General features: G+C 44.8%; 1 protein-coding gene across 5 annotated transcripts in view; it reads right to left on the bottom strand.

The window, feature by feature from the left end:
* GLB1 (galactosidase beta 1) overlaps positions 1-1,070 on the bottom strand; it is a 65,148-nt gene extending 64,078 nt beyond the window's left edge. For 2 of the 5 annotated variants that reach the window (XM_085868318.1, XM_085868322.1), the window contains exon 1: positions 796-1,048. Coding sequence is in view for 1 of the 5 variants with exons in the window: in XM_085868301.1 (XP_085724427.1) it covers positions 687-746 (60 nt within the window). In the remaining 4 variants the exon portion in view is untranslated. Of the gene's footprint in view, positions 1-686 lie in introns of all 5 variants that reach the window. The other 3 variants (XM_085868301.1, XM_085868329.1, XM_085868310.1) reach the window with 3 other exon arrangements.
* Positions 1,071-12,945: the final 11,875 nt, after the last annotated feature.

Below are 12,945 nucleotides of genomic sequence, written 5' to 3'. Positions count from 1 at the left end.
GCAACCTGTGGCTGCTGGTTGCATCATTGGTTGGGAAGCGGCAATGCTGCTGATGCAGTGTCCCCCTTACCAGTGTACTGGTGCTCATTTTGCAGACTTCGGAAGGATGACAGGCTGAGTCAACCTCCTGGTCTATTTGAATACAGCGGCCCAAAGGGGCTTGAACTCAGGACCCAAGGATCCCCAGCCACCACCCTCACCACTAAGCCAACACCAGGCTGACATAATTTACTTAGAGATGGACACAATGGTTTGGCTCTTTGGCCCAACTTGCATTGTGCTCCCTCTCAAGCACTCCAAACTAGTGCAGGTGGTGTGTATTATACCCCAAACCGAAACCAAGTTACTAGAAAAAAAAAATTTATTCAATTTGTCCAAGTCACTCGCACACAATCGCCTATCCTTTTCAAGGGTATTTATTACGTCATCAACGTAAATTTAGTTGGGGGAGTAGTCCAATGGGCGTCCGAAGGAAAGCGTGCTCAGCGATGCAGCGCCTCCTGCTGGCACCCGATCATCGAGTACATTTAATTGTATTTTTGATCCATAGATCGACCACGTCGGGAATCGAACACGCACTAAAAGCCTGTTTGGGGGGGGTATTCAGCCAAGCTGTCAAACTGCCGAAGGTGCTACGAGTAAACAAAGGAGCGCTTTCCCCATTTCAAATATAAAATCTTTATTACCGTGGGTAGGAGACAGATGCAGATGATACAGTGAACAAAACGCAAGACCTGGAAAGCCATTCTGATTCGTTGGTTGTTGTTGTTGTTGTTCTCGTTGCGTTTGAATTACCTCAGCCTCAGATCAAATGGCAGCTCGCGCACACGATTCCATGTGTAGAACAATCTATAAATGTATCTTGATTAATTCGCGGCGACATGCGAGACACGACACCACGTTTACCTCGCCACATCAAACAGCAAAGACTTCGAAAGCGAAACAACATATAAGAACCTTGGTTGGAGTAAGTACGGAAAATAATCCGATTACAAACTGGAAACTACAACTTCCTTCATGGATCAGGTGACCATCAATCACCTCGCAATCTTCTTCCTCTTTATTGTTGTTGTTGTTGTTCTTTTTTAAGTTTCATTGATCTATCAGAATCTATAATGCCCACTTGTCACCTCGATATTTTTTTTTTTGATAGATCTTTGTTATTACCAATAATTCTGGTAATAAAACAATATTTCGAATATGATTAACCCATGTAATCCCGCGCAACAGTTAAGTTCATTGTGCCGAGTGATTATGGTCCTCCCTCTTCCGGTCATCAAGTGCGCTGTTCACTGGACACCCGAGACCAGTGTTTCTCAACCTTTTTTGTCCCACGCCCCACTTTGATTTTTCAAAAAAAAATCGTACGCCCCACCATGATTGGAGACACTCCGGTATATACTACATATGTATTCAAAAGGATTTAATCTGGAATACACAAAGCCGAGAAGTGAACGTGGAATTCTTCTTACATTCGATGCTGCAATTTCCGGTTACTTCGGCCTGGATGCGGGATCGGCGATCAAATAATGTAAATCACGATGAAAAATTATTTTTTGATGATGCGGGAGATATCTTGATTAAAATCAGTGGAGGAAATATACACCACGTCTGATATTATTTGGGTCTTTCATGTCTCCGACGATGCCTTTATCTCCCGGGACGCATCATTCCCCATGACAAAAACCGGAAGCAAAAAAAAAACGGAAGCAAAAAAAAACCGGAAGCAAAAAGGTCATAGCCAACGACACGGATTCCAAATTGCCAGGGTATTGTGTTGTTGTTGTTGTTGTTGTTCTTGTTTGTGTTGTTTCCTATTCTCTCGTGCGTTGAGTGTGAAGCTCACTACGTTCGCGATTAAAACTTTATTGCAAATTTTATTCAATTGCTACTCACTTCAATGGGAGCCCTGCCCTTGACACTGGCTGCAGATTTGTTCGATTCGAGGAACCAATTTTGTCAGTTTCAGCCTTAAATCGCCACGTTTCGTGATTTCCAGTCGATTTCTCTTAGCTTGTGGCAAATCGGTAATAACACTAAATGCACATTTGACTAAATAAGATGATGGAAAATTTATCAATACTTCCCTTGTCAAAGTAGTCGAGTTTGGGTATTTCTTTTCGCTCTCCTCAGACAGCCACATCAAGGTTCCTTTGATCTTGAAAAGAGTTTTCACAGACTCATCTTGTTGCAACTCGCATAACTCCTCTTGGTGTTGCTCTGGTACTTCAGATAAATCCACCAGAAATGGCTGAGTCAACCAAGAAGGGAACTCGTAGCGAAGCTATGAAAGCGATCATATATTGATTCATTAATTCTGAATCCTCATGCCACACCAAAATATTGCGCCGCCCCACCTTGAGAAACACTGCCCTTCACCAACTCTGGAAACCAACTGTATCGGCTCGTTACTCTGCATTTTCCGCCTTCAAGCAGGATTTGCCGCCTCAGGGGACCCATCACTGGGTCGGGATCAGAGGAGCAAGTAACGTACACCCTGATGTGGTTTGGACAGCAAGGCCTTCACATGTACAATTCGCGGGACCTATCTGACGATGATCGCAAAAACACCCAAGAAAATACGAGAGAAGTTCACAACATATCTCAAGCCGAGGACCAATTGTCCGACCTCACCGTTTCTGCCTCCAGAAGTATAAATAGGAGCCTGCTGAATCCATCGATGAATTCCTGATTAGATTACGGCTACGAGCTCAAAAGGGCAGATTCGACGCCACGAAAGAACTGGAAGACCGTCTAATTGAACATCTAATAATCGACACCAGGCACAAGAAAGTCCAAGAAACACTGCCAGGCAAGGATGAGACTCTCACATTGGACAACGCGTTGGACCAGGCTCGTACCAAAGAGGCCACCCGAGCCAATCTAGAACAATTCTCAAATGACACTGCAGTTTCTGCTGTCCAGCGGTCCAACCGTCGGAAGGATCATTGCCGATGGTGTGGGGGAGATCACTCCCGGGGCCCCAGAACTAATTGTCCAGCTTTGAGATCCTTGTGTGATGCATGCGGCAAGTGGGGAGACTGGAAAGCTGATTGCAAATCCACCCAGTGATAATGCACGCCCAGCAGAACTCGACAGCTGTGCAGAGGCCACCCATGAGATCCAGCAGACCAGACCGCTGGATGCACTCTGTCACTGGGCAACCTGTACTTGCTCTAGTCCCCCCTCCCCCCCCCCCAGCTAGTCCGGAGGAAGGGTTTAAGACACTGACATTCGATTAAGGCTGCTCTTGCTGACCTTGCCCCGAGTGAAGACTGAGATGAAGTCTTTGCCATCACAGACATTTGATTGGACAACCGTCCCAACACTCCAGCCATTCTCAAAGCCAAGACAGACGCATGTGCTCAGGGAAACATTTTACCACTCAGAATATTCACAAGAATGTTCCCAGCAAAGCTCGACTCTCACAGCTTTCCCCAGAATGTTGTAAATTCCCCAAAGAAGACTACCCTCCATGCATATGGGAGATATCACATACCTCACTTCAAGGCTGCATGTATACCTTGCTTACACCAGGACAGAACAGCTGATGCTGAATTCTATGTCACAGAGTCTGATGGCTCAGCCATATTGGACCTACCAACATCGCCCGCCCTAAAGTTTGTTGTGCTCAACTGCACTGTGAAGAATGATAAAAAATCACAGCACCTACCGGTCACATCCAAAGACGATCTGTATAAGCTTTACCCTGACCGATTCAAAGGGAAGTCATATATCACAACAGATAATACCATCCCTCCAGCCATATGTGCACCTCATCGCTGTCCTATACACATCCGGGACAAAGTAAAGCGCAAGCTCAACGACATGTACAACCATTGCGCCATCACAAAAGTCACTGAATCTTCTGACTGGGTATCGAGCCTAATCGACACAAGAAAACCCAATGGTCAGCTCCTGATATGTCTTGACCCAAAGGACCTCAACAAGCCACTATCATACACCAACACTGGAGGAAATCACACAAAATTTCCACAATTTGTCAGTATTCTCATTCGTCGTCAGTCCAGATTCGTCGTCAGTTCTGCAACCGGTCCAGACGGCATCAGCCCAAGTGTACTAAAAACCTGCTCCTCTGCTCTTGCTCACCCTCTCTCTGTTCTATTCACCTTCTCATTTGCTCAAGATAATCTACCATCTGCTTGAAAATCAGCAAACACTACAGCCCTGCAGAAAAAAGATGCAAAAACAGATCCCTGCAATGAGAGACCAATCAGCCTTCTCCCAATCATAAGCAAGGTTATGGAATCCATCATCGCTTCAGACATTAAATCCTTCCTCTTCTCCAATGGCTTGATTTCGGATCATCAATTTGGTTTCAGACCAGGTCACTCTACCCTGGACTTGCTGCTTCTGCTCTCCCAACAATGGATGGACGTCCTCAATGCCGGACATGAAATCAGAGCCATATCCCCATACATATCACGTGCTTTTGACATTGTCTGGCACCCTGCCCTGCTCAACAAACTCTCTTCCTAAGGTGTCCAAGGCCATCTCCACTCATGGCTCGAAGACTTCCTCTCCTGTCGCAGTCAACGTGTGGCCTGAAAAGGAGTTCTTTCATCCCCTCCTCCTGTCCAGGCTGGAGTTCCTCAAGGTAGCATACTGGGCCCTGTTCTTTTTCTGGTTTTCATCAATGATCTCTCCGACTTTCTGGAAAATCCTCTTTATCTCTTTGCTAATGACCACCCTCTGCTGTACCATCTGTCATCCCTCAGACCGGCAAGCAGCAGCATCTTCGCTCACTGCAGATCTGGGTAAAATCACAAACTGGTCCAACACGTGGAACATGTCTTTAAATCCGGACAAATCTCACACTCTCACTATGTCTCTCCAAAAGGACCTGTTTAGAACCCCCCCCTCCCCCCATCCACTTTCTCAAAAATCCTCTGGAAGAAGTCCTTTCTTTAAAGCTTTTGGGTCTAACTATGTGCCATGATCTTTCCTGGGAAAGCCACATTTCTAACCTCGCCTCCAAAGCCAGTCACCGACTGGGAATCCTCTGTTATGTAAAGTCCTTCCTCGGCCCACCTGAGCTCCTGGCCACAAACAAAACTTTCGTCCACAGCCTGATGGAGTACTGCTCTCCCCTCTGGGCTGGTGCTCCTGCCTCCCACCTTTCTCGGCTTCACGCTGTGGAAACCAAGGCATTTCGGATCATTGGCATCTCCCGTGATGAGACTGAATCTTTGGGCCTCTCACTCTCACCACAGGAAGGTCGGTGGTCTTTCTGTCTTCTACCATCTCCTCTCCGGTCTTGCTCCCCCCCCCCCCCCGCTGTGTATGTGATTTGTCCCCACCATTTCCACAGGGCGCGAAAGGTCCGCCAACAACCCCCTTCTGGTAAAACTACTGAAATCACGAATCACTGCTCACCTTCACTCTCTCATTCCTCTTTTTTTCCCGCCTTTGGAATAAACTCCCTCACTCTGTTCAATCCCATTCTTCCCTCCAGACCTTCAAAACAGCTGTTCACCACCACCTCTTATCGTCCCCCATCCAAATCCTCAATCTTTTCTACCCCCGTTAATCCACCCCAAACCCACCTCCTTCAAATTCCCTGCTTTCCTTCCTGAAAGTCCTTGTAATGTCCATCTTATATACCCCCGTGTTCCCCGTCCCACCCCTCTCCCTTCCACTGATCTAATGTCTCTGTTCCCCACTGCTTTGTCCTTCCCTCTCCCACCCCTCTAGTCTCATGCCCCCCTTGCTCTGCATTGTGTGTTCGCTCTCATACGAGCCTCGACAAGGTATACAAAAAAAAAGTAGTAAGTTGGATGCGTGTCATGGATACTAGTCGATTGAGCTGGACGGTGAGTCCAGCATGCTCATGTGCTTCAACAGCACGTTCAGCCGTTAACACGTCCTCAGACTCCCATTTGGTCTCGACGTGAGCCAGGACGCATTCCAACACAAAATGCATGTGTTACTGGAGCACTGTCGAGGTGCAGAAGGCATTGCTGTTGCCATTATCATCCATGGCTGGACTGGTGACAAACCCAACATCAACTTTCATCATCTCATGGCCACTGTCCGTGAACATGGTCTCGTCTTTAACAAAGACAAATGTGAAATTAAGAGGCCAAGTGTGAAGTTTTTTTTTTTGGTCTCATTCTTGACTCAAATGCGCTTCACCCAGACCCTGGTAGAGTCGAAGCAATCAGTAAATTGAAGACACCCACTAATGTTACAGAACTAAAACAGTTCCTTGGCCTTGCAACCTCCATGGCATCATTCGTAACGCATCTCTCAGAACAAGCAAAACCACTCAGAGAACTAAACCACGATGCGAGCTTTGAAAAGACTCCGTCACACCAACGAACATTTGACTTGATCAAAAAACTACTCTGTCACCAAACGACGGTCAGCAACTTTAATCCACGCAGCCCAACCGTCATACAGGTGGATAGGTATCTATGCACAGACTGTGCGCCGCTCTATGTTGCCAGAACAGGAGGCCCATAGCATTTGCTTCTAAGTTGCTCATTGATGCTGAAACCAAATATGCCAACATCGAATGCGAGCTACCTGCAGCAGTCTACAGATGTGAGAGGTTACACACGTACATCTGCAAAAGTCACTTTAATGTGGAATTCGACCATAAACCATTTGAGATGATTCACCGAAAGAACCTTTCAGCGACTTCAACACCTGCTTCTCCATATTTTACCTTATGACCTGGCAAATTGTGTACATCCCGCATCTATAAGCAACAGGAAGTCCAGAACGCTGCATCGATCACTCCAGAAATAAAATAACCTGTAGCGGCCTGAAGGGGAGGCCAAAAACATGAATCCTATTGGAAGGCCCGTGACAACTATCCCCTCGATATTTGATGATCATTTTAACAATCGCTTTGTTTTCAGTTCACACTGAATCGAAAACGTAAAGGTAGGGCATGGCGAGTGTGAATGATAGGTTCAACGATGTGTTAGGCCTCAACTGCATGAAAATCAAAATGGCAGATGTATGTGGGTGGAGTGGATAATAAGATGTAGCATGACAGTCAGACAGATAGAAAACTGCCACTACTTTAATATATAGATGATTGTGATTGTTGCGCCACCAGCCTTGAAGAGATCGATTTGGAAACTTGATGGCGAAACGTCCATTAGAAATTCTGGCAATTAATTTCAGTATTGGAACCTGCAGACAGTAAAGATACCATTTTCGTCATGATTTATGTATTTACTAAGTACGTGTGGGTGGTACCAACAAGAGATGAGACAACTTTGATAATGGTAAGAGTCCTGGAGATAAAGTGGTTTCTCTGATTATGGTGTTCCACTAAGGCTACACTCTGATCAAAAAGGTAATTTGGAGTCGCAACTGATTCAAGAACTTGGTATAATTTATGGAAGTAAGAAGTCCAGAACACCTCCTTACAGGCCACACGGCCAGTGTGAAAGATTTAATCATTCATTGGACAACTTGCTATTCTGTACCCTTTGACAAAAAACGACATTGGCCAGAACACTGAGCTGAAGTATTGAATGCGTACAATGCAACTTCTCCCAGTTCCATGGGATACTCACCTTTCTACTTAATGGACGGTCATGACCCAAGGATGCCAGTTTATCTGGTGATATACATTGGTAGAACCTGCTGATATATCTGAACGGAGACTGTATGAACAGAACAGAAATTCGAGCCTGTCGTATTCTCTTGGCTTCAGAAAAGGTGAACCGTCCTGCCCATCGATGATATGAGACCGACCCTGACAGAGAATTATAGGAGACAGATGTAACGGAGTACACTTGGTACAGTCATTCACCTGAGGAAATTTCTACAGATAGGCAATCAGACATTGAAGAGATAGAACAATCTGACAGCGGAAGTGGAGCAGACGATCAGGAAGAGGGAACTCACTGCAGGAGAACCACCTTCCACGAAGTCATTGTAATAAACCACAGGGAAGCACTGGGACCCATTCAAGGAGCCTCGATCTGTGCCCAGACTTGAAATTAAGACTCTGAGTTTATTGTTGAACTGAGTACCACGCTTGACGAACGGCTCATGAGAACTGCAATGCCAGAAGATGGATGCCCGGTGTAGGTCCACTTCGACAAGTAGAAACAGTAGCCCCAAGCTTGAGGGGGGTAGTTAACCTTTTCGGTACTCAAATTGTAAATTTAGTTTGCTGTGTGTTGGCGAGGACATCATTGTTGCAGGGAAGGTTTGTGGCATGAAGAATGCCATAGATTTACTCGATGTATTGTTATTAGGTAATTTTGACATCTGACGGGAACTCGATGGCCTTTGATGATTGAACCGAATGTTGCTGTATGCAATGGCTTATTAAATGATATTTCGGAAGAATAAATTTTGTTATTGTTCATATTTAGACTTTTACTGGTTATCTCTGCCACCAAAGGTGGGCGGATGTTATGTTTTCACAAATGTTTGTCTGTTTGTTCGTTTTTATGTGAGCAGGACATCTCAAAAAGTTGTGCTTCAAAACCTATCCACTGCTTCCTCTTCTCTCAGATTTCTACAAATAAACTCATGTATTGAGAACAGGTTTCCATCGGTTTAATGAACCAATGGTTACACATTCATTTTTCATCAAGTCATCCATTTCTCTACTCACTCTTCATAATTTATCCATTCCTTCATTCATTCACATTCAATCTGAAATATGTATTATTTTTTCGATCTCACAGTTCAGAGCACTGGATGAGAAACAGCCAAATTTTCCCAAAGCTGAAGGGCTTTTCACTCACATTGAACAGGAGAGTGCCGGCCTGGATTTTTAAACAGCTCTCAAACTCTCCAATGGGCCCAATCAGCCATCTTTCATCTCAAAACTACATCATGGTCTCTTTAACGATGTATCTGACTAATCCCCAACAGCTCCAAGTACCTCTCGACTTATTTTTTTTTATCAAAAATTTAGCAAAAATGGTATGCAGCAGGGGTCGATTGGGGACATTGTTTTCTTTTCCCATGTTTCCTGTGCCGTTACAATCACTATAAAGACAAGTCTGGAGACGGCGATGGTTCACGAGCAATGTACATGGTTCGCCTTTTTTATTTTTTGACCTTCGAGGGGACGCCACGGGCAAACTGGCGGGAATCGGGAAAAACGTAAATGATGAAAGTTGTAGTACTCGAAGAGCACTACTTGCATACCAACTTTAATTCGAAACAGTTGAAAACCATAGGAGCTCGATGCCCAATTTATTGATTTTTTTGACATTTTCTAAGTTCGTGACCTTGTGACCTTGGGACGAAAATGAAAAATCGAGCTCCGTGGGGCTATGCAGGTGCCATTGGGCTAACCAAATACCAAAACCCCTGCCAGATTCGACAAACCCCTCGGAGAAGATGTAACTTGAAACCGGCTACCCCCTAAAAACAGGTTTTTTGAGCGTGGCTCCGCCCAGAATGGGCGCAGCATGCCCATTCTCAGGAAAACACAACTAGATCATTATATAAACCTCCCACCCAAATTTTATCAGGATCGGATCAAAACCCACGGAGATATGTTCGGGACAGACAGACAGACAGACAGACAGACAGACAGACAGACAGACAGACAGACACACACCCATAACGAATATCGTGGTCACTTACTGACTCGTGAACCAAAAACTTTCACAATAGAAGTTCATCAAAATTTTACAGGGTCGAGGTATCAAGAAACTGCCAAGAATAATAAGATTCATGCATTTTTGCTTTTCTGGGTCAAGCCCATGCATCTGTTCTAAGTAATGGTCGTAGCAATCGTGTTAAATATTCACTCTTAATGTTCTCATATGGCTTCTGTGGAAAATATTGGAAATATACACAAAAATACATTGTTCAGTGGACAAAATGGAGGTGGGGAAGGCCAGGATAGGAAGTAATATCATGGTGGTGCAAGCTGACATAGGAACAAACCTGTCCAAGCTCAAACCTGTTGGGGTTTGAACCCAGGCGAAGCCTCCGTAAAAATGTGCATAGTGCTTTCCAGGGCAGAGTCTATTGCCTGAATGACACCTTGCAGGGGTTGAGAACTTGGTGAAGAGATGCACCTGCATGGAACAAGATGGCGCCTGATCTGGACAAGATCTATAACTTGCTATAATGGCACCCACCCATGTGACAAAGATAGAGTCGGGGTCAGAGACAGAGGGTATGACAGTACAGAGATCATAGTAGGATAAGAGAGAGAGAGGGGGCATTAACGGGGTCAGCGTGGACAGTAAGGTCAGAGCCGATGGTAGAGGCAGGGTCAGCAGCGATGGTAGGGTCAGAGACAGAAGAGTTAACAGTGGGTCAGGAGTGATTGAAGGGTCCATGGATGAGGTATGGTCAGACTTGGGCCAAAAACTCCCTCCAAGGCATAACGTGAGTAATTGGGGCCATCAAATAAATACGAGTAGTCGTTTCACACTATAAATAATTTGAGAAGTGTCTGTTAGTGTTGGTGTGTTTGGCTTGTGTGCAGAATGAGTTGATAACTTGTGGTTGTAGAATAGAAACAAGCCAATTTCAATAGGTTTTAATTCACTCAAAAGTGATACCTGAAACAAAGATGAGCAGAAACATAAACTATCCTAACAAGCTCGAATGAGCTAAGATCCTCGTCCTCTTCATGATGACGTCATGAAAACGAATATGACGTCATTGTGATGTATTAGGTTTGCGATAAATTATCTGTGCTAATGCCCGGCTTGATTCCCGCAAACAAAATTCAAACAACTTGCTTAGTTTCGGAGATAATGGTATAGGCGATTTCCATTAGCGGCGATATTATGACGTCAACTTTTTTTCTAGGAAGAATTTCCAAAATCAGAGATGGTTACTGCCTGCGCGTGGGCTTCCTGCATATACCTGGTAAGTTTCACGAAGATCCGATGAAAACTCTGGGTTGTGAAACAAAAAATGTCAAAAAAATAGGAATGACGTCATAAAATTTGATATGACGTCATAGTGATGTATCATATGTGTGGTAATTCATCTCTGCTAATGCCCTGTTCGATTCCCGCAAACAGAATTCAAAAAGCTTGCCTAGTTTCGGAGATAATTTTTCGGAGATTTCCATTAGCGGAGATATTTTGATATCATAACTTTTTTTTCTCGGAGCAATTTTCAAAATCGGAGATGGTTACTGTCTGCGCAGGGTATTTTTTTACATATATATGCCAAGTTTCAGGAAGTTTCAATGAAAACAGTAGGCTGTGAAACAAAAAAGTCCACAACAAGAAGATGAAGAACAACAACGTGAGTAAGACTTCGAGATCCTCCACGAGGATCTAAAAAGGTAGTAAATGGTACATTAGCTCTGGATAATATGCTAATAACATACGGAATCACATAACATTCACATTGAATGTCATCACATTTGACCCACCTTTAAAATTTGGGAGGGTGTCTGATGTACTCAGATCGACGTAATGGGGCTGTGAATCTGATGATGAGGGTTCATTTACACCAATGTCCTCGGTTGAAAATGCCTCAGCAGGGATCACCGCTTTCAGAGAATTGTTCGGTGATACCACGCCAGTGTTGGGCCCAGTATGCTAAATAGCAGGTCCCACCTGGCTGACCCTTGGATGGACGTTAAACTAGGCGCCCCGTCTGCCGGTTTTAGTTGGGGATCCGTAGTTAGAATGCCGTAAGCCTCTGGTATGGTCCGTGTGATTCACCGAGCATAGATTTACACTGGTAAACAGAGAAAATGTCAGAGTAAGTTGTCTTGTTAAACATGATGCTGAGGAGGCAGCTTATGCAATTCATAGACAATAAAACTCTGGAAAAGATTACATGCAAAACAAGGGGGAAAAAAGACATAAAATATCATAACCCCCGTCGTTTTAGTAATTCTGCTGTACAGAGTTAAATGGTTAGCCCATATGTCTTTACAACTAAAATGTCCGCCAGTCGGCCAACTTTGATCAGATTGCAAAATAAAGTTAGGTGCACGTGTATGCCATCATGTACTGTGCTTGTGCCAAGTTTGAACAAAATTGGACCATGCATGTCTGACAAATGGTTGAGGACACATTTAAGTAACAAAATGGCTGCCAGTCGGCCATCTTGGATCTGATCTCGAAAAGAAATGACATGCATATGTAAGCCATCATTCATTATTTGTGTTCCAAGTTTAAACAACATCGGTAAATGCATGTCCGAAAAATGGTTGAGGACGTGTTAAACATGGGGTTTTTTGCCATTAAAATGGCCGCCAGTCAGCCATCTTTGATTGCATTGCGAAACAAAATGATGTGCTTATGTAAACGACCATTCATTATTTGTGAGCCAAGGATGAATAAAATTAGTCCACACATGTCCGAGATATGGTTGCTGACACATGCACGCATGGTCACTAAAATTCAGACCAAATCCATAAGCCCCCATTTCTGACTAATTCTAATGGCGGCTAATAGACCCTGTTAGTAGGTATGGCCAGGTGAGGACTTGGAGCCACAAAAAGTGCTATGGAAGCACTTTGCGTTTCAACACCACTGATTACAAACTGGTCAGCCATTGAAGCAAGCCATTGCGTTGAGGTGGGAAGCAAAGCAGCTGTGGAAAATCTGCCAAGGACAATGACAACTGTGGGAATATTCTGGAAGTGGGTGGGATGAATGCTGGGGAAGGAGCGCCACCCCCATCCTGAACAGCGACCAATGGGGACCAGCCATGGGCAGTCCCGGGGTGGTAAAAACTGGCACGTGTATGCACGCGCTTTCTCACTCGCGCTCTCGCCTTCTTCGTCTCCCTGGCTCTCATCGTCTCCTGCTCTCTTTGTCTCTGCCATGGACCAAAGAGGAGGAGAGCGGCTTCGTTCTGTGTGCCCAAATCCAGAACGCAACTCGCTTGGCAACGCCTTCACCCCACAATCATGCTTCTGTCCTACCAACTGCCATCGTGCAATTCAAAAGCCATCACCTGCTTCCCCTTTTTTCGTAAGAGTGTGGTGTGTGGCGCCAAAGC

Source organism: Eptatretus burgeri, chromosome 2 (assembly GCF_056783735.1).
Source record: "Eptatretus burgeri isolate ZD-2024b chromosome 2, Ebu_testis_v1, whole genome shotgun sequence".
Classification (NCBI taxonomy): Eukaryota; Metazoa; Chordata; class Myxini; order Myxiniformes; family Myxinidae; genus Eptatretus; species Eptatretus burgeri.
This window is presented reverse-complemented; position numbering and strand designations above follow the sequence as displayed.